The following is a 19,605-nucleotide window of genomic DNA, read 5'->3' as shown; positions in this document are numbered from 1 at the left end:
TAAAGTTACCCTCATTTTTCTCAAATATAGCCAAATGAAGATTAACTTGTTTACAAGTTAAGTCTGATTATTTGATCATATAGGCTTTTTTAAATTGGCTGTGTTGGAACTTTTAATAAGGAGTCTCAGGGTAGAATGTTAATAAGATTTCCTAAGGCCAAGAAAGCCACGTCAAGGGCTTGTCATGGGTTTCTGCCTTACAGATTTAGGTAAATCCTTTTCTCTTTAAAATCCTTAAAATACCTTGAGATTCCTATATCTGTTAGGGGATGATCTTCCTCATTTGTCTGATAGAGCCACTGGGGACCTAAGAGTTTTTAGTCTCTTGAGGGATCAGATAGAGAGAAAAGATAACTGTTCCAAGTCGGATTACATAGGTATAATTTATCAAATTGCTGTGAATCATAAGTAGCTTAAGGAGAATAGTTTCTTTATGTCTGTGAAACAGGTTAAAAGCCAGGAGTATTTCAGACAAAATCAAAAATTATAACCATATTCACCAGTTTACTCAGTCCCATGTAATTAATTCATTTAATCAGAGTTTTCATTAGACCTTTAAAATTTCATACCCAGTTTAGTTCAGTGTTATAGTTTGAAATTTATTAGAAATCAGTAAATTTCCTTGAAGAGAAAGCATTTTGCAAAACCATCAGAAGAAAACAATTAACTGTCTATAAATGACAAAAGATTTAAAATCATGGTTAAACACAGTTGCACTATAATCAATAAAGAAACCTGATCACTACAACCAGAATTATGACTGGTAACATTTCAGATATACCAGAATTTTAGGGAGTCCATATAATTTCTAGAATATCTATGTTAATAATATTTTCTCATACAATATTACCTAGGAAGATTTATTATTCAGTTGACAATACCATGTTATTTAACATGCCAAATGAAACTTACTAGTTTAAAATCTCTCTTTGGGATGTTTCAGGGGCCCTCTGTAGCATCCCAAACTTAACTGGAGACTAAAAGAACTTTAATTGGAAATTGATATTTGGGTAGCTTGTTAAAAGATTTGAGAACACTTGGTCAGATAAACTTATAGTTCACTGTAAAGAAGTACTTATTCATTAACAAGAAAATACTTCAAAGGTAAAGGCAGAACAGATCAGTTAAGTGGTATAAGAAGTTTTACAATTTGTTACTGAAAGTGGATTAACATTTTAAGAAAATTTTGTCCTCTTAACAGTGAAAAAACCAAATCTAGTCTTGTACCAGCTTGCTTCTAAGATTCATTTACTTTGCCCAAGTTCATTGCAAACTTAGCCAATTCCGACCACGTACAAAACTCTTTCCTCAGGGTTCCTCTTCCACAAGCCTTCCACAGTTTCTATACTCATATTAGTGTGTCCCTTATTTTCTCTTCCATTCAGAAGTAACCAGCTTCAGGAGAAAGTCACTATTTTTCCTTAACAAAATATAATTCCATTCTTATATCTTCCTTTACACATTTCTCTTACTTTCCTAGGATTCTGAGATCATTCCCTTAATAATAGAGACTATTTCAGGGTGGCACAAACCATTTATTAATATTTCTAAACACCTTTAGTTTCTCTGTAAGAAGAAGTTACATGTTAAGTAATTCATATTTCAATCTTATTTTATCTGAAAATGGCATAGCTATTTAGTAAAATCCTATCAGTTAACTTAATTTAGCACATCTCTAGAATTTAAAGATACCAATCATTTAGAGATTATCTTAAGCATACATTTTAAAAATGAACCCAAAGCTCTCATCTCATTTGCATTTAATTTACTTAAAATTTTACCACACCACATTTCTATTATTTTTTTCTTGACAAATCTGCAACAGATATAACAGGATCTTATTTGACTTTCATTAAACCTAGGTACAGTAAAGGTATTATAGTTAATATTGATGACTTTAAAGATGTTTATATTAATTAGAACTTACTTAAACTGAACAATATCAAATATTATCTTAATATTGAATACTTTCCAGTTCACGTGAAGCTGAAATTCAATTTGGTCAGTTTCTATTTTAAAAATACTTCATTTGTAATCTCTTATTTTTTATGCCAATTAAGCAGAGCTCTTTGACTTTGATTTTTTTTTTTAGCTGTAGAAATATCTCACGTCTATAATGTGCATGCAGGCTTATAAAACGACAAAAGCTAGAGATCTCATAGCTTCACTTTGAAACTTACTTATAAGATAGGTATAATAATAGCTGGAGTAAGCTGAATTTGCTTGCTCAAATCACTAAGGCTTACTATTTGTGAAACAGACATTTAAGATTTCTTGACAAAGTCTGAAGGACCCGTCAGAGTTCTGAGTTCTAAAATGCCAAAAATTTCTTGGCCTTAAGTTTTATCTCATTGAGCTAATTAGGCTCAGTCCTAGGTCACTGTTTGGTGAATTTACATTTCTGATCTGCAAGACAAAGACACACGCTTCCAGTTCCCCAGAGAACTGCTCTGTCACCCAGTCCCAATTGTATATCCTTAATTTGCTTTTTTGTATCAGTGAGAAGAGCTGTAAACAAAGAATTCCATGTTTTAAAACTTTAAGGTTTACTTTATCATGTCTTCCAAAGCTTGCATAACGCATTTAGTAAGGCCTCTTTTCCTTGAGTTATAAGTTAAACCCAGGGTAAACCTCTTATTATATGTTTTTATTAGCCACTGAATATTAGTTTTTAGTTTTACGTTATACTGGACGGCTCATGTAACTCTATTGGTTTCCTTTATTTGTACAATTAATATTTTCTGAGGGACAGATATGGGCCCAGCCTTATAATACCAAGAAGGGAAGCGTTTTTCCATTGAAACATATCTATCCCACAACACAATTAAGCAGAAAGTTTATATAAAGCCCATTTAAATATACCAATTTTAGAAACTTTTATCTCAATTTTATTAAATCTTATACCTTTAATTTTTATATTTATTAGGTTTAATCAGTAATTCCTATTTCTAGAAGGAGTGCCAGATGCTTTTTTGTGTGTGTGTGTGTTTGTGCATTGTATCTAATTTTATAGAAAAGTCTCTAGGATCCCCAAGTTTGAGCCAAAGGGCTTAGGGCCTTCTCAATTTTTAATTTGACTATTTGGTCTGTTGTTCCAATCATTGATCAAGTATTTCAGTCTATATATATATATATTTTTTTTTTTTTTATATTTTAGCCCTATAAATACATATATTTTAAACTGTGTTAAATAAAACGGACTTGTTTGAACTTTAATGTTGGGGGCAGTAGGTGATCCCTTTGGCCCTTTTTCTTAACTTTACGTAGTGTAGTATCAAAACCTAGTATCTAAATCCAAAAATGTCCATTTTATTTATCTCATTCAAAATAACCATTTAAAAATATTTATCCATTTGGGATAAGCCCCTTATCTTTTTTTCCGACATTTTTACAATCGTTTTTCCAATTATCAGCCTAATTAACATTAATTATTCTAAGTTTTTATTAGCATCTCTAAAACCATTGATAGGAAAGGAAAAACACAAATGTAGCATTTCAAACCAGTTTTTTTTTTAAACTAAGTTCTTAGGTTAACCATTAAATATATTCTTCTACCTTTAAACTTGATTTTAATAGGTACCAATAAAACAGCTGTTTATAATGAGAGCTCTTTCAACTTTCACCAATTTAAAAGTTTTTCCAAATTAAAGGATCCATCATATGGCCATCAATTTATATATATGTAGATCGTGATTTTAAACCAATAAGATGAAGATGCATTTCCACATGAGAGTGGGGGTGTTGCCTAAATAAAATTCAAAAGTTTACTCTCCAAAAGCTAGAGGCCTTTGTGGCCCAGGCTGATGCAACAAAGGTTAAGATGGCAAAATGTCTGAAAATTAGTACTACAAAAGGATTGTTGAGAATCCCAATTTATTTGCGTGGCCACCATATGTACACAATACTTGTACCTTTTGCATGGCAGAGTCCAAGGTTTCCTTTAAAAAAAGGAAACACATATATACATACATACACACATATAAAACACTCGGAGAAAGATAAAATGTTTACAATTCAAGGACACAGGAAGAGAAATCCAAGTTTCCCCTAAAGGGGATTTCGTTTTTATAACTTCAGAATTCCAAAAACTGTTTATATCAGGCCTGGTTAGTTACTTTCAGAGTGAGATTTTTTTTTCTAATTCCCAAATAATGTTGTAAGTCTTGTACGTATATAAACCTGGCTGGGGTATTAGGTGGAGGCTGGCAATCTGTTATTTCTTTTTCTTTTCTTTACCTTTTTTTTTTTTAAATTCTATTCCCCATTGTAAGGTCGGGTTCTCAGAATAAAATTGCTAGTAAGATTTCCCACAGGGACAACTCTATGGCATGAAGTCTTTGCCCCTACCATTCCTGCAAGTTTCTCTGTCACGGAAGAAAGCTGTTACCAGCCAGGAGGAGGGTCCCATTTTTGGAGTTGAAAGGTTCCTCATAAGAGTTTTACTTTTATCCCGAAAAATTCAATGGAGGTAACCAAAGTGAGGAAAACATTAGACCAGCCTCTTACCTAACCACTCAGTCCTGAAGCCAGTGTCTTTCAACTTGGACCCGCTCAGGACGTCTCCACTGGGTGAGTATTTTCCTGGTATGTTTCCACCAGCCCCACTTCGGACGTCTATTCAAGGTGGCTATTTCCCGTTATGTTTCAACCAGGCCCCACCCAGTATGTCCCCACTAGGTGGGTAATTCCCCCCAGTATCTTTCAACTGGAGGGCCAGGTACCTGGAAAAACCGCCAAATAAATCTCAGGATCATCAACCAATATGGGAGATCCTAGAACCAGGAGAGACTCACCCAGGTTCATCTGGACTCCCCGAGGAGGCGGATGGGCACAAAGGGCCACTGCTGGTACCAAGGCTCCGGTTACTCGGGGAGTTCAGGTAGAGAGAAATCTGCTCTGGGTCCCTTTATGGTTTCCAAAACTGTTGACTGAAATACATGTGCAGCCTAAAAGTTAAGAGTTATGTTTTATTTGGCAGGAGGACTGAAGGCCAGATGACATCTTCTCAGATCGCCCTGAGGGACTGCTCCCAAGAGGTTGAGGAGGAGCTAGGATATATAGGAGCTTTACAACAAAGACCAGGAAGTTGGAACAATAAAAGACTGCTTCTTATCTAAAGAAAGCCAGGTATCTCAAGTTCAAGAATTTAGTGCTTTTCTATGTATGGGAGGAAGCAAACATTTGGACTCGGAATTCATTCTTTAGACAAGCACCTAGCTATCTAGGGCCAGTATCCTGTCCTTTCTTATTCTGAGTCTGCTCAGAGGGCACCATGGTGAGTGGCTGCAGAGGCTGGGCTGCAGGCCTGTCCTTGCTGGGGTGTGTTGGCAGCCGCTGATGACTTGGTTTCAGCATTCTTTGTTTACTGACATGGTTGCAATATTTTCATTCACATTGTAGTATTTTAGCTCACAGACTGATTATGGATAATCTGCAACCTTGGAAGGCAGCCGAGACCGAATTACTGCAGGTTCCTTCTACTTTAATAAGCCGTGTGCAAACATAAACATGGAGGAAGCAGACATTTGGATTTAGTGGTGTAGGGAAGGGTTTCTGCACATTACAGGAGAAGGCATGGCAGAATTCCTCTTCTTTGTGGGCAGGGACGTGAGTCCACCTTTCTTTTCTGTAGTGGTTTCTGAGAACAGTTAATGGTAATTAACCAACATTGACAAACGGTGGCACACATTGCATTTAAGAGCTGGCCGGCTGCAAACTTGTGTATTGGACAGGTGGATTTCATAGGCAAGTGGTCAGGTGGATGGGAGAGAGATGGAGCCCAGGCCTGGGCCCAGATTCATTTTTAAATCACCATTTCCTCATCATAGGGCCTTGGACTAGTATGTAACCTCTCTTAACTTGTTAGTGAATCTGTGAAATGGGTATGATAATATTCGTTTTTTCCTGGGATTGTTGTAAGTTGTAAAGAGTATTATAGCACACGTGAAGCACTTAACACACTGGCACTTAGCAGTGTTCACTGTGTGCGGCTTTCCTGCTTGGCGTGTGTCAGAGCCGTAAAGGCAGCATTTGTCTGTTGAGGATGCACTGGTAGCCCCTTGAATAGTTTGTGAATTTGGTGATTTCCTTTAATCCTTGTAACTCTGTGTGCCATGGGCAGTTCTTTTCATGGACAGATGAGGAATCTCAGGGTAAAGAAGACTGTGTAATTTGCCTAAACTCAGACCATAATTTTGGGTGCAGGGCCTCAGTTCAGCATGGGCCCCTGTGCTTTCTGCCCTCTCCATTCAGCACCAGAGCGCGATGTGGGTTCGGCTGTCTCCCAGCCCAGAATATCCAGCAGGCAGCAAGACACACCTGGCCCTGTGCTGCTTGAGCAAAAACTCCGGAGGGGAGGCAGTTACAAAAGGGATAAACATAAAAACAGAAGACTGCAAATTGTGATCAGCTCTGAGAAGGAAAGGAACACGCCTCGCCGTGCAGAGCTGGGAGATTTCCCGTCGGGGCTGCTCTGGGGGCGTTCATCTCAGCTAAACAAGCTCCGCTCCTGCACCAAGGCAGGAAGGCAGGGCAGGTGTGACCAGGTAGACTGGGCCTCGTTGATCATACTCATTCCCCATTAACGGCAGCTGTCACGGGCACTTAGCTAGTAAACAGATGTCGGCCACAATCATCACGCACCTTGCTTGGTAGTTTTATTGGCCCCACCTTTGAGATGAGGTCATTGAAACTGGGGAGTTTGTTGCATGCCCGTGGTTACCTTGGAAATACGGCCATTGGTCTTTCAACTTAGACTGTTTTGGCTGTCATGCCCCAACCCTGTGAATGGCATCGTGTAGCTTCTCCCAAGTGGCCCAAATGACTGACATTGATTCTCTTAATTCGTAGGAAATGGTATGTGACAATAGGAGAAAAAGGAAGTAAGAAATTATTTGGAAAAATTGAAAAAAATCCAATTCTTCCCCAGCTGGGGGAGCGTACCCTGTGTCACTCACCCCCCTCACTGCCTGGCACCTCCTCCCTGCCGACTCCGTGTTCAGAAGCCACTCTGAGCCTTTGAAGAACATTTTGCCTCATGACACTATTGACTAGGACCTGCGACCTCTCTGTCCCTGGTTTACACTCTCTTCAAAGCCATTTCAATTTTATGCAGGCTTCTCGGCTCAGATGTAAGAATAACCTCTTTAAACTTCTTGATGCAGCTCCTTAATGAAGACCTTGCAAAGGAAACCTAGCCAAAGCTTGGGAGGTATGCAGATAGTGACTGTAACCTCAGCACTTTTTGATGTTCAGAATCAGAGGGGTGGGAGACTCAGGAAAGGCTTTTTAAGGTAGAAAGGGGAAAGTGAAAGGACGAAGGCTGTGTGAGACTGAAACATGTCCGTCTCAGCCAGCAAGGCACCTGAGTTCAGGATGGTGAGAGGAGAGTGCAGAGTTCTGACAAAGAAAAAATGGTGGGATGGGAGGGAGGACAGTTAGGTTCTTTACTAGGGAAGGAAAAATTGGGCTGAGCATTTCCTGGTTGAACAAGAGGATTGTGACATGATGTGCTTGTATTTTGGAGAGAAGGGTTTTGTGGGGACAGGCCTAGGGAGAACGCTCTCTGGATGGGGAGTCAGCACAACAAGGAACCACAGACAACCGGGCCGACCCCAGCGCCCCTGCTGGGGGAGAGGCTGCCCGCCAATTCGAGCCCTGGGGGCTGCTTCTGTCCCTTAGATGGGGCCTCAGAGCTCCCTTTACAACCCAGTCCTGTTGATACAAGAAAAAATAAGTGGAGCATGAGAAGGGCTGTGTCCCAGGCTTTGGTTGGGCCCCTGGGATGTGCCTTGGCAGATGTTGGTCCTAGGCTTCGTGCAGGAAAGAATTCAAGAGCAAGCCAGTGTTGGGTAAAGGTAGATTTATTCAGAGAGCTACATTGAAAGGCAAGAGAAACACCACGAGGTGTGGGGGTTTGATGCTCAGATTAAAAGTAGGTACCCAATCCACAGACAGTGTGTGGGCCTTCTCCGAAGAGGGAGAGACAGGGGTGACCGCGAGGCTGCGCTGTGTTGCTGGTTTTCCTGGGCTTGGTGGTTTCATATGCTCTTAAGTAGAAGGACCAGCCTAAGGGCAAGGGGATGGAATTCCCAGGGAGTTGGCCATTTCCCACCCTTTGACCTTTTGTGGCTAGTCTTGGGACTGCCATTGTGCCTAGGGTTGTGTTATTCACCATGTTACTATTACAATGGGTGTATAATGAAGCTCAAGATCTGCTAGAAGTTAAATCTCTTCATCCTTAGCCTCAAGGCCTATTGGGGGTTGAATCATTCACCATTTTGGTGTTAATTGCTGTGGCCTTCCTTGAATGGCTGTGCTTTGCCCCCTTCCATCCTGTCTCACTGTGATGACACAGAGAGAGCAAAGGTCTGACCCTGCCTGTGCTCCTGCATTTAACAGGGAGAGGTGTGGGGTGGGCTGAGGATGACTCTGTGTGGTGAGAAGAATGTTTCAGATTTTCGCTCGTGGGACATGGGGACCTTCCAGCAGCCACCTCAGATATATCTCACGGGCATTATCGCTTGTGTCACTCATCTTTTTCTATTTTTCTTTTTTTTAAGTATTTATTCTAAATTTAATATCAGGTTTTTTAGGAAAGAAATTTCTCTTTATCTTTTCGTTGAGGCTCTTGTGGGGGGGGTAATTAGGTGTATTTATCTGTTAGTGAAGGCCCTGGGGCTTGACCCCAGGACCCCATGCATGCTAAGCACACGCCCTATCACTGAGCTCTACCACCCGCCCCGTCATCTTTTTCTTTTTGCTTTAGCTGCCAGGAATCTTACAGCTGAATTTCTAGTCGGCCTTTAACACTTACTTTGACTTCATGGCATCCGTTTTTATGAATTTACCTCCCCCTGGTTTCATTTAAGTATTGAATCTCCATTTTCTCTTCACTCTCACCTTTGTCTTTTTGTTGTTACTGTTGTTAAGCTGTGTTTAAAAAATGTTAAATTTCTCTTTTAGCAGGAGGCTGAAAGTAAATATATATGTAAACAATCTTATCACACTTAAATGCATTTATACATTCTAAGCTGTTTAGTAGTTACTTAAAAACTGAATTGAATACTAAAGTGATACAGTTTTTAAATTATTTTTTAGTTTTTTATCACGGTATAGCTGATTTACAATATGATATAAGCTTCTGGTGTACAATAGATGCTCCATTTATAGTTATTGTAAAACATTGGCTGTATTCCCTGTGTTGTAAGATACATCCCTGTAGCGTGTTTACGTTACATGTAGCAGTTTGTATAAGAAAGTTGGGTACCGCAGAGTTTGGGGCGTGGCTGTATCTGACCCAGGTTCTCGGTTCCCCTGCCTGTCAGAGCCCAGGCCCTCACTCTTGTCTGCAGGGGAGTGAGTGAAGGCAGCTCTCATCAGCGCTGGCACCACCCTCTGAGTAACAGTGACAGCAGTGACTGTGGACATGCAAAGTGTTGTTCCAGGACCTTTACATGCATTTCTTCATTTATTATTTAAAGTCCTCCTGTGAGGAATCGTTTTATGTTTTTAATGAATAGTACACTTTATTTTTATTTTGATAGACCAAACTTCCGGAAAATTTACAGGAGTAGTACAATGAACACTTAGATACACTTCACCTAAAAGGGCAGTATTTGTCCGTTTGTGTCTGGCTTATTTTAGCATACATTTTGAAGGATCATCCATGTTGTAGCCTGAAACATTAATTTATTCTTTTGGTTTAATAATATCTTTTTTCTTTTTTTTTTGTTTTTGGTGTATTTAAAAATAGTTTCATTGAAGTCTAGTCAGTTTATAATGTTGCATCAGTTTCTTGTTTACAGCACAACACTTCAGTTCTATAGGAACATACATGTATTCATTTTCATAATCTTTTTCAACATAAGTTACTAAAAGTTAGTAAATATATTTCCCTGTGCTATACAGTATAAGCTTGCTGTTTATTCTATACATAGTCAGTATCTGCAAATCTTGAACTCCCAATGTATCCCTTCCGACACCCTCTCCCCTCTGGTAACCATAGTTTGCATTCTATGTCTCTGTGCCTGTTTCTTTTCTGTAGATGTTGGTCTTGTTTAGTTTTGTTTTGTTTTCTTTCTTTTAGATTCCACATAAGAGCGATCTCATATGGTAATTTTCTTTCTCTTTCTGGCTTAATTCTCTTAGAATGACATTCTCCAGGTCCATTCATGTTGCTGCAAATGGCATTATTTTATTATTTTTTATGGCTGAGTAGTAGTCTATGGTATATTTATACTACAACCTCTTTATCCAGTCATCTGTCATTGGACATTTAGGTTGTTTCCATGTCTTGGCTATTGTAAATAGTGCTGCTGTGAACATTGGCGTGCAGGTGTCTTTTTGAATTAGGGTTCCCTCTGGATATATGCCCAGGAGTGGGATTGCTGTGTCATATGGAAGTCAATTTTTTGTCTTTTGGGGAATCTCCATACTATTTTCCACAATGGCTCCACCAAACTGCATTCCCAGCACAGTGTAGAGGGTTCCATATTCTTCACAGCCTCTCCAGCATTTATTGTTTGTGAACTTCTGAATGATGGCTATTCTGACTTGTGTGAGGTGATACTTGATTGTAGTTTTGATTTGCATTTCTCTGATAGTGATATTGAGCATTCTTTCATGTGCCTATTGGCCATTTGTATGTTTTCATTGGAGAAAGGTTTGTTTAGATCTTCTGCCCATTTTTGGATTGAATGGTTTGTTTTTCTTTCTTATCAAGTGTAAAAGCTGTTTATATATTCTGGGAATTAAGCCCTTGTCAGTCTCATTCATTGCAAATATTTTCTCCCATTCCATAGGTTGTCTTTTTATTTTGCTTACTGTTTCCTTTGCTGTGCAAAACTTGTAAGTTTAATTAGATCCCACATATATTTTTGCTTGTATTTCTATTGCTTGTGTAGACTGCTCTAGGAGAATATTGCTGAGATGTATGTCAGATGTTTTGCCTGTTTTCTTCTAAGAGGTTTAAAGTGTCTTGCCTACATGTTTAAATCTTTAAGGCATTTTGAGTTTATTTTTGTGTATGCTGTGAGGGAGTAGTCTAACTTCATTGATTTATATGCAGCTGTCCAGTTTTCCCTACACCATTTGCTGAAGAGGCTATCTTTACTCCATTGTATTTTCTCAGCTCCTTTGTCAAAGATTCAATGACCAAAAGTTTGTGGGACTATTCTTGATCATCTTCTTTATCCATTCATTGATGGATGGATATTGTTTGTAACTTTTGGCTACTCTGAATGATACTGCTATGAATATTGATGTGCAAGTTTTTGTGAGAATATGTTTTCATTCTGTTGGCTGTAAAGTTGGCCCACCATATCTGTAGATTCCACTTCATGGATCCAGATGGCTGATTGTAAAGGGACTCGAACATCCTTGGATTATGGGATCCAGGGTGGTGGGTTCCTGAATCCAACCCCCCGAGGACACTGAGGGATGACACTATATGTAGGAGTGGAATTGCTGAGCCATATGATAACTCTAGCCTTTTGAGGAAACACCAGACTTTTCCAAAGAAGCTGCACCGTTGTCTCTTTCTACTGGCTGCATATGAGGGTTCCCATTTCCCTGCCTCCTGTCGGACACTTGTTATTGCCCATGTTTTGATTATAAACATCCTAGTGGGTGTAAGATGAGATCTCATTTTGATTTCGATTTGGCTAGTGATGCTGAGCATCTTTTCATATGCTTATTGGCCAATTGTGTATCTATTTAAATCCTTGGCAAATTTAAAAATTGGGTCGATTTTCTTTGTATTGTTCAGTTGTAAGCATTTGTTTTATATCCTGGATACTAGTCTCTTATTAGATATATGCTTGCAAAATTTTTCTCCTAGTCTGCAGATTGTCATTTCATATTACTTTTTTTAAACATTAAAACAATTTCTTTATAGGGGAGGTAATTAGATTTATTCATTTTTTTTTACCAAGCATGCACTCTATCACTTGAGCTACCCCCTTCCCCTTTCATTTCATTTTCTTGATGATGTCCTTTGTAACAAATGGTTTTAAATTTCATGAAGTCCAGTTTATCTGTGCTTTTTTTTTATCACTTCTGCTGTTGGTATTATATCTAGGAAAGCATAGCCTATCCTAGGACCACAAAGATTTATACTATGTCTTCTTTTAGAAAGTTTATAGGTTTAGATTTTACGTTTCTCTCTGTGATCCATTTTGAATTAATTTTTATTTGTTGTATACAATAGGGGTTCAAGATTCCAGATTCTTTCTTTTGCCTGCAAATACCCAGGTGACCCTGCTCCATCTGTTGAATAGACTATTCTTTCAATGGTGTGTTGTTGGCACTCTTGTGGAAAACTGACTGTAAATGTAAGTTTCCCCCCCTGGAGTTTTTATTGTGTCTCATAGATTTACGTATCCAAACTTATGCCAGTACCATAATGACTTGAGTACTATAGATTTGTAGTAACATTTAAAGTGAGTCCTCCAACTTTGCTCTTCTTTTTCCAGATTGTTTTGGCTGACCTTGGTCCCTTGCACTTCCATATGAATTTTGGGATCAGTTTTTGCAAAGAAGACAGCTGGAATTTTGATAGGGATTCCATTGAATTTGTAGATCACTTTGGGGAGTCTTAATATTTTTAACAATATTGTCTACCATTCCTCGAACATGGGATGTCTTCCATATATGTAGATCTTTTAAAATTTTTTTCGGTGAGACTTCAAAATTTTCAATGTACAAACCTTGTAAATTTTTGTTAAATGTGTCTCCCATTTTATTTTTAATGCTGTTGTAAATGGAAAGACTGAGGTTCTTAAGGGTGGGACTATATATCAATTTGTTTATTTCTAGGATTCCTACACAGCAAATACACTAGGTATATATTTGCTACATAAATCTATCCACAACTATTCCCTCACCCGTGTTATAAGAAAGCAAGACCCAGGTTAAGCAACCTGAACACCTACATGGAAGTGAGAAATGAGACCCTTGGGTGGGGCTTTGTGCAGATAATACTGAGAGCTTATTTAGGATGGCTTCATCTAAATTTCTTTTAAACAATCCTTTCAGTGTATATAGTCAGATACATTAAGAACATGCCCTTTTGATGTGCAGAGGAGCTAAGACTATGATTTTCAAATAATTCCTAGGGAGAATGTTGTACTTGAAACCTAATTTGCATCAATCTTTGAAGATTTATGTTTCAGGAGCTTTGACTAAAGAACACCTGTCTTTATTCAATAACGACAACTAAATGCTCAAGCAACATGTAAGAGTTTGAGCAAACTGCCCCCGCCCCGTAGTGCTGGTTGGCTGCCCCTGAAACTGGAGCCAACGCTTACCTCTCCCAGGACGCTTGTGCTGATCTGCTCAAAGGGGTTCGTCCAACAGTTTGTCTGTAGTCTGTTGGACAAAGCCATAAAACATTGATTTAAGTTTGCTGGAATGGAATCTATTCTTATTAATATTAAGTAAGCACATATTGAGTGCTTAGTGTATGTTGGGAATTGTCACTCAGCCTCACATGAATATTATTTCTCTTAAAACCTCACATATTTCCTTGTTATTCCCACTTTTCAGATAAGGAGACTGAGGAATAGTTCTTCTCTCTTTTGGCGGAAGCTCATTATCAATGACTGGAAGTTGTAAGGAAAAAGATATTGATTCATCCAGAGAAAACATTTTTCTGAGAGTCAGTACTGAAGAGGGTGACCACTGAAGAGGGTGATCATTGTTCGAGTGAGAAGAGCCCCAGGTTGTACGGAGTCAGCATCCTTGTCCTGGACACGGCACGTGTAGAGCTGCGTGGTGGGTGAGGCAGCGCGGCCGCTCAGGGAACGAGGACGCCGGGCCATTGGGCTGTGCTCAGGCGCGGTGGGGCTTTCCCTTAAGGGCAGTGGACCGTCATTGACAGATTTTAAGTAGGGGAGTGGGGTGCTCTCGTAGATCACTTTTGTGCTTGTAAAATGCTTGCAAACATTTAGTAGGCTCGGCAGGAGGTGATGTGATGAGTCAGAGTAGGGTGGCTGCGAGGTGTAGCAGTGTTCAGTTTTCAAGTGGTTTTCAGTCCCAGGTTTTTGGCTCGGTAGCCGTGTCACTTTGAACGATGCACTCAAGGAAGTGAAACAATTTATCTAATCAATTGAAGCAGTGATGTACCAACTTCCTAGGACTGCTGTGGAGATTGAGTGAGATAACGTGTGCACAGTGTGCAGCATGGACCCCAGCACAGAGTCAGTGCTGAGTGAGTGCCAGTGAGTACCTGGTAGGACAGGTGTGGGTGGTGGGACTCAGTGACTGAGGAAATCTGGGCCCTGAAGAAGGGGTCCAGGCCCATCTGTGAGTGATGGGCCTGAGCTGGAAGAGGCAGTGAGACCTTCCCCTCCCGACCAGGGTTCCTGGGCAGGACGGCTATGGGAGGAGATCCGTGAAGTCAGCTCTGTGCAGGTAGAGTTGGAGGTGCCCTTGAGACATCTAAGTGCAGTGTCACGAGCTCAAAGAGGAGGTCTGGGCCCGGGCTGTGCATTTTCCTATAATCTCAATCCCTCAGGACGCCGAGGTATTGATCACTGAACGTGAAGACATACTTTACAGGACAAGTGAATAGTAGTATCATCTCTGTCATTAAAGCTCACGTCTCTTTATTCATCACTCACTTTGCTAATTGGGTACTTACAGAGCTCACTTCACCGCCCTCCCCTGGGCTCAGGCCCCACAGTAAAGGGCTGGTGAGCCTCCCTCCTTTCCAGAAGAAGACACATGTAGCTGGTAGCCTTCTATACCTCGCCAGACTTAGAATTTTAATTTGTTGTTTTAATTCAATTTTCTGTTGGCCATCTCCTGACAGGAGAGAAGTTTTACCTCATGGTCATGTTTCAATTAGCTGTTGCTGAGAATTGCTGATCTGATCCATAGTGTATGTATTCTATTAACTTTGTAGAGTACTTATCATTTTTCTGTCTTTGCCCTTTAATTTTGTTTGCCCCTTCAATGTTCTATCCTATTAGCGGCCATATTTTTTTTAATTAAAAAATGTCTGTTAGCAGTTAAGAAAACTAAAGCAAAGAAAAAATGCACATGATTCCTAAATTTAGAAAATATCTAGTGTGTTTTCTGTCTTGGCAATGGAGGATTCTAGAAACTTGTGAAAACCTTCATTACACAAGTTCCTTAAAATGCTGATTAAGAAATAAAACCTTCCTTCCTCATCTTTCATGCTGCACAGATAATTGTCAAGAAAGTGAGGGGAAATCCTCAGAAGCCAAGACAAACCAGAAAGCAGAAATTCTCGGAGATACACGAGCCTTAGAATCCCCGGGGTGCTGGTTGGCTCCTGAACTGAGTTTCACTTGCCCTGACATGAGGGTCGGAGGTGAGCCCCAGGCCTCTGACACTGGGAGTTGGATGGCTGTTCCTATGTAAGGCCAAGCACATCCTGAGAAGCCTGCTTTACTAAAGGGTGAATTAGAAAGAAAGAAAAAAAAACATTCCTCAAGGCAAGAAAATAAGGAAAGTCAATTTTTTTTGGAACAGGGGAAAATAACAAATCCAAGGTAAGGATTTAGTTTAAAGCTGTTCTGGCATGAGAGTGACCACAAACTCCTGGCCGAAAATCACAGCTTCTCCAGGAATGAGAAGTTGTGTTTTGAATGAATCAGTGAACAGCCATTCCAAAAAAGACCTCCAGAGTCTTCTGGATCAAGATACTGGACCCAAACACCTCTCTTCCAAGGTCTCATTTAAATAACCAGAAAGCTTTTAAAGGAAAGAAGCCATAATCATAGTTCTATTTATTGTCATTACTATATGCTAGGAATTCAGAGGTGACTATGGAGTTGTCTCCTCTTTGATGGACCTTACTTTCTGTTTGTCATAGTTGGGGAGCTGGGTGGAGGGAGGTGTTAGTCTGTTGCAATTAGCCAGGAGAGGAGATTAAGAAAGCAGTGAAGGGTGGGTGAACATTTTAGCTGAGGACAGTCCTGTTCAGTTGGCTTTTAATTGCAGGCTCGATGACTTGTCACTGGAGGGAATTGATCTTACAGAGGATGGACTTAACTCAGGCCTCTTCAGAATGGACAAGTGAACCTGGAGAAATACAATCAAAGCTGTGCAGACATTAAAGACCACGTGAACGTGCTGTATCCCTGAGCCAAATATAGGGCAAGTAGGCAGCACTTCTTGAGGACAGAGGAGTGGTTTTTAAGGTTCTCCAAGAATGAATCCCAGGGAACTGAGATGGTCAGTTGTCAAACTGTGACATTGCTCTTTGGACAGTGTACCCACCAAGGGTATTGGCCGTTTATAGGTTTTCATTTCTCTTTAATACATGTCAGGTGATGATGACGTGGGCACAAGCGTTTGACACCTTGTCGAGGTGACTTTGGGTACCTGCCTAGAAGCGTGGGCACAGCTGCAGCTGCGTCATACATCTTGCCGCCCATCCCGTTCCCCGGCTCCGTGATCACGGCAGAGTGGCTCCTTGATGACTTGTCCATCTCCTCTGTGACATCGTAACCCAACAAAAGACTGGAGTATATTAGCTTGGCTTTGTTCTTTTCCATCCTTCTCTTCGAATGTTGATGACTGATAGTGGACCCAGTTATGTTAGCAGATGTTTTACAAGTAGGGCTCTTAGAACAAACCTTGTAATCCCCGCTTTGTGATCTAAAGAAAGTTACATTCTTTCCAAATAGTTTTGATGCACTTATGTGGGAAATTGTTGTAAGTTTGAATATGTATTTCCTCTCTGAATCATCATAGCTAGAGATCAATGTGGGTAGACATGGAATGTGTATTCTGTATTTGAACTGCATGGTCCTCTAAATTCTCCACAGCTTTTTAATGTCATCACTGGAGTGCTACCTCCAGAGTGTCCCAAAGCATCCGCCACTGCCTGTTCTTCAGATACTATGAGTTTCCAAGTTGGAGAAGGCTGCTGGCTGGTGAGGCATTCTCGGTCACATCTCTGGCTGGCTGATGTGGTCTTAGCACCCAAGACTTGGCAGACAGTAACTAACCACGATCACGTCCATTTCTGGAATACTCATGGAGGATTTTAGACCTATGCTAGTGGCATACGTTATTTCATTTAGTTTTCCCAAGAATCATAATTAGATTTTATCACCTGTATTAATACGGTAACTGTCAAATCGAGTGACGTGCAGACTTTGGACTGGAAATCGGGTCTTTCTGATCCCTGTCTCTGTTCCCTCCCCGGCCTATCCTTCCAGATGGCCAGGAGACTTCCTCTGTCTTGAGTTTCCTGCTGATGTTACCACTCTCTTTGTTTCTAGGAGAGGAAAACAAGTCTAAACTTACTTTCCAGTTGGAAATGGAATGGAGAGTTAACGTTGGAATCTGGGAGAGTCTCTCCTGTGATGAAGTGGTCTCCAAGCCACTTCCACTGGGACGTCATGCCACTCTCTGGGCCCCTTGCTCAGCCTGTGCACAGGTGACAGCGCAGATGTGCCGAGCAGTCCTCCCGGACAGGGCAGTCGGTTGGAAATTAGTTTGGGGATTTGGTTCCATTTCATAGGTTCTTGAGTGTCTTGGCCTGGCACTTCAAGTGGGAGCATTCCCTGTCGCACAGACTCATGCTCTGGGCCCGTGCAGACCTGACATGGCCTCAGCCTGAGCCTCAGGGCCTGTGGTGAACCGGAGCATTTTAGTCCAGGTTCTACTGGAGGCTCTGACACTTCTGGGTCAGGGGACTTTTTCCAGGATGATAATAATTCCTCCCCGAGTTTCAGATGTCCTTGCCTGTGAGCCGGGGTAATAATCGTTTCTGAGATGATTGTAATGATTCAGTAAGGGGCGCAGCGTGTGCTGGCAGGTAGCTGCTGCTTAAGGAGCAGAAGTCGCAGTCACTCTGTCAGCCTCTCACTGTGTGCTCTGTGCTTTGAGAAGTTGTGTGTTTGGTGAAAGTCCCGTCCAAACCCTAGGGTCTAGATGAACTGTTGTTCCTTTACTTTCCCTTCCTTTTCCTCTTTCCCTTCTCTGTTTCTCATGTGTGGTTATCAGATTCCTCTGTTTCAGGGAATACAGGCCTTTCTAGTAAAAGGACAGGCTGAACGCGGAGAGGTGGGGCCCGGAGGGGGTCTGGAGCATCTGCACTGCGCTGCTTCCCTGCGTTTCTGCATCCGGTCCCGTCAGTGCACGAAGTCAGCCTTCCTCTTCCTTCCTGTGTCATCGGGTCTCTGTTTTAAGGGAAAACTTTTATTCTGGGTCTTTGTTCACTTACATGTTTCGTTCAGATGCTTGTTGCTTTTCTCCCTGTGCTTCAGCGTTCTGAGGAGCGAATTCAGCAGTGCAGCATCCTCTCCGAGCTCTATGAGTTGATCGGCTTCCACTGCAAGTCCGCCTTCTTCAGGCGGGTGGCCCCCGTGCAGCGCGCGGCCCCCGGCATCCCAGAGCCTGGCGGGAAGACCTGCTACTGACTCCTCCTGCAGACGCTTCCTGGCTACATTCTGTCACTGGACCTGCAGGACTTCAGCAAAGGTGTTGGAACTAAAACATTGCTTCAGTCACATTAACCATGCCTGGTTTGGGCCCTGCTGTCCTGTCTCATCAGGGTGAATTCTGATTCGTGTAGAACAGGGCTGAGCAGAATTTTCTCTGTCAAGGGCTTGGAAGTAAGTATTTCAGAGTCTGCAAGCCTCCTGATCTCTGGTGCAGCTGCTCAGCTCTGCTGTTCAGACGCCAGAGCGGCCGAACAATCCACACACCCGCAGAGCTTTATTCACAGCGGTGCCTGGGGCTGGATTGGGTGTATGAACTGCAGTTTGTCCCCACAGCCTCCTCACTATTGACGCCTGCACCAGAGCGTGCATTTGCGACAATGGGCGAACCTACACTGACACGTCATCATCACCCAGAGCCCATACTTGACACTAGGATTTACACTTGGTGGTGTGCACTCTGTGGGTTTGGACAGATGTACAATGACATGTATGCACCGTCACAGCCTCATATAGAGTAGTCTGTCTTAGTGACCCTAAAAATGCTCCGTGCTGCACCTCATTCATTGCTCCTTCCCCTCTAGCCTCTGACAGCCACTGATCTTTTAGTCTCTGTGGTTTTGCCTTTCCCAGAACACCATACAGTTGGAATCAGACAGTTGCAGAACCTTCCCAGATTGGCTTCTTTCACTTAATAATATGCATTTAAGGTTCCTCCTTGTCTTTCCATGCCTTGATAACTCATTCCATTTTAACACCAAATAATAGTCCATTTTCTGGCTGGACCACAGTTTATTTATCCACCCACCTACTGAAAACAGCTTAGTTGCTTCTGAGCTCTGGTGATTATGAATAAAGCTGCTATTAACATCTGTATGCAGATTTGTGTGTAGACATAAGTTTCCATTTTGTCGAGTAAACACCAAGGGGCACAGTTGCCGGATCATATGGTAGGAGTACGTTTAGTTTTGTAAAAAATTGCCAGACCGTCTTCCAAAGTATCTGGGCCATTTAACATTCCCACCAGCAATGCATGGGAATTCCTGTCGCTCCACGTCCTCACCAGCATTCGGTGCTGTCAGTGTTCTGCGTTTTGGCAGTTCTGACAGTTGTGCAGTGGTACCTCGCTGTTTCAGTCTGCATCCCGTTGATGACAGATGCTGTGGAGCATGTTTCCATAGAG

The 19,605-nt window shown here is 41.3% G+C and overlaps 1 protein-coding gene across 3 annotated transcripts in view; it reads left to right on the top strand.

Annotated features, from left to right (window-relative positions):
- LOC140691969 (trafficking protein particle complex subunit 9-like) overlaps nt 1-19,141 on the top strand; it is a 34,103-nt gene extending 14,962 nt beyond the window's left edge. For 2 of the 3 annotated variants that reach the window (XM_072956548.1, XM_072956547.1), the window contains one exon: nt 18,249-19,141. In XM_072956548.1, coding sequence (XP_072812649.1) covers nt 18,249-18,401 — 153 coding nt within the window. In that variant the 3' untranslated portion in view covers nt 18,402-19,141. Of the gene's footprint in view, nt 1-4,978; nt 5,128-13,545 lie in introns of all 3 variants that reach the window. The other variant, XR_012067575.1, reaches the window with a different exon arrangement.
- The last annotated feature ends 464 nt before the right edge of the window (nt 19,142-19,605 follow it).

The sequence above is a fragment of the Vicugna pacos genome, chromosome X (assembly GCF_048564905.1).
Source record: "Vicugna pacos chromosome X, VicPac4, whole genome shotgun sequence".
In the NCBI taxonomy this organism is placed as follows: Eukaryota; Metazoa; Chordata; class Mammalia; order Artiodactyla; family Camelidae; genus Vicugna; species Vicugna pacos.
The sequence above is the reverse complement of the archived record's forward strand: the minus strand, read 5'-3'. Positions and strand labels throughout refer to the sequence as shown.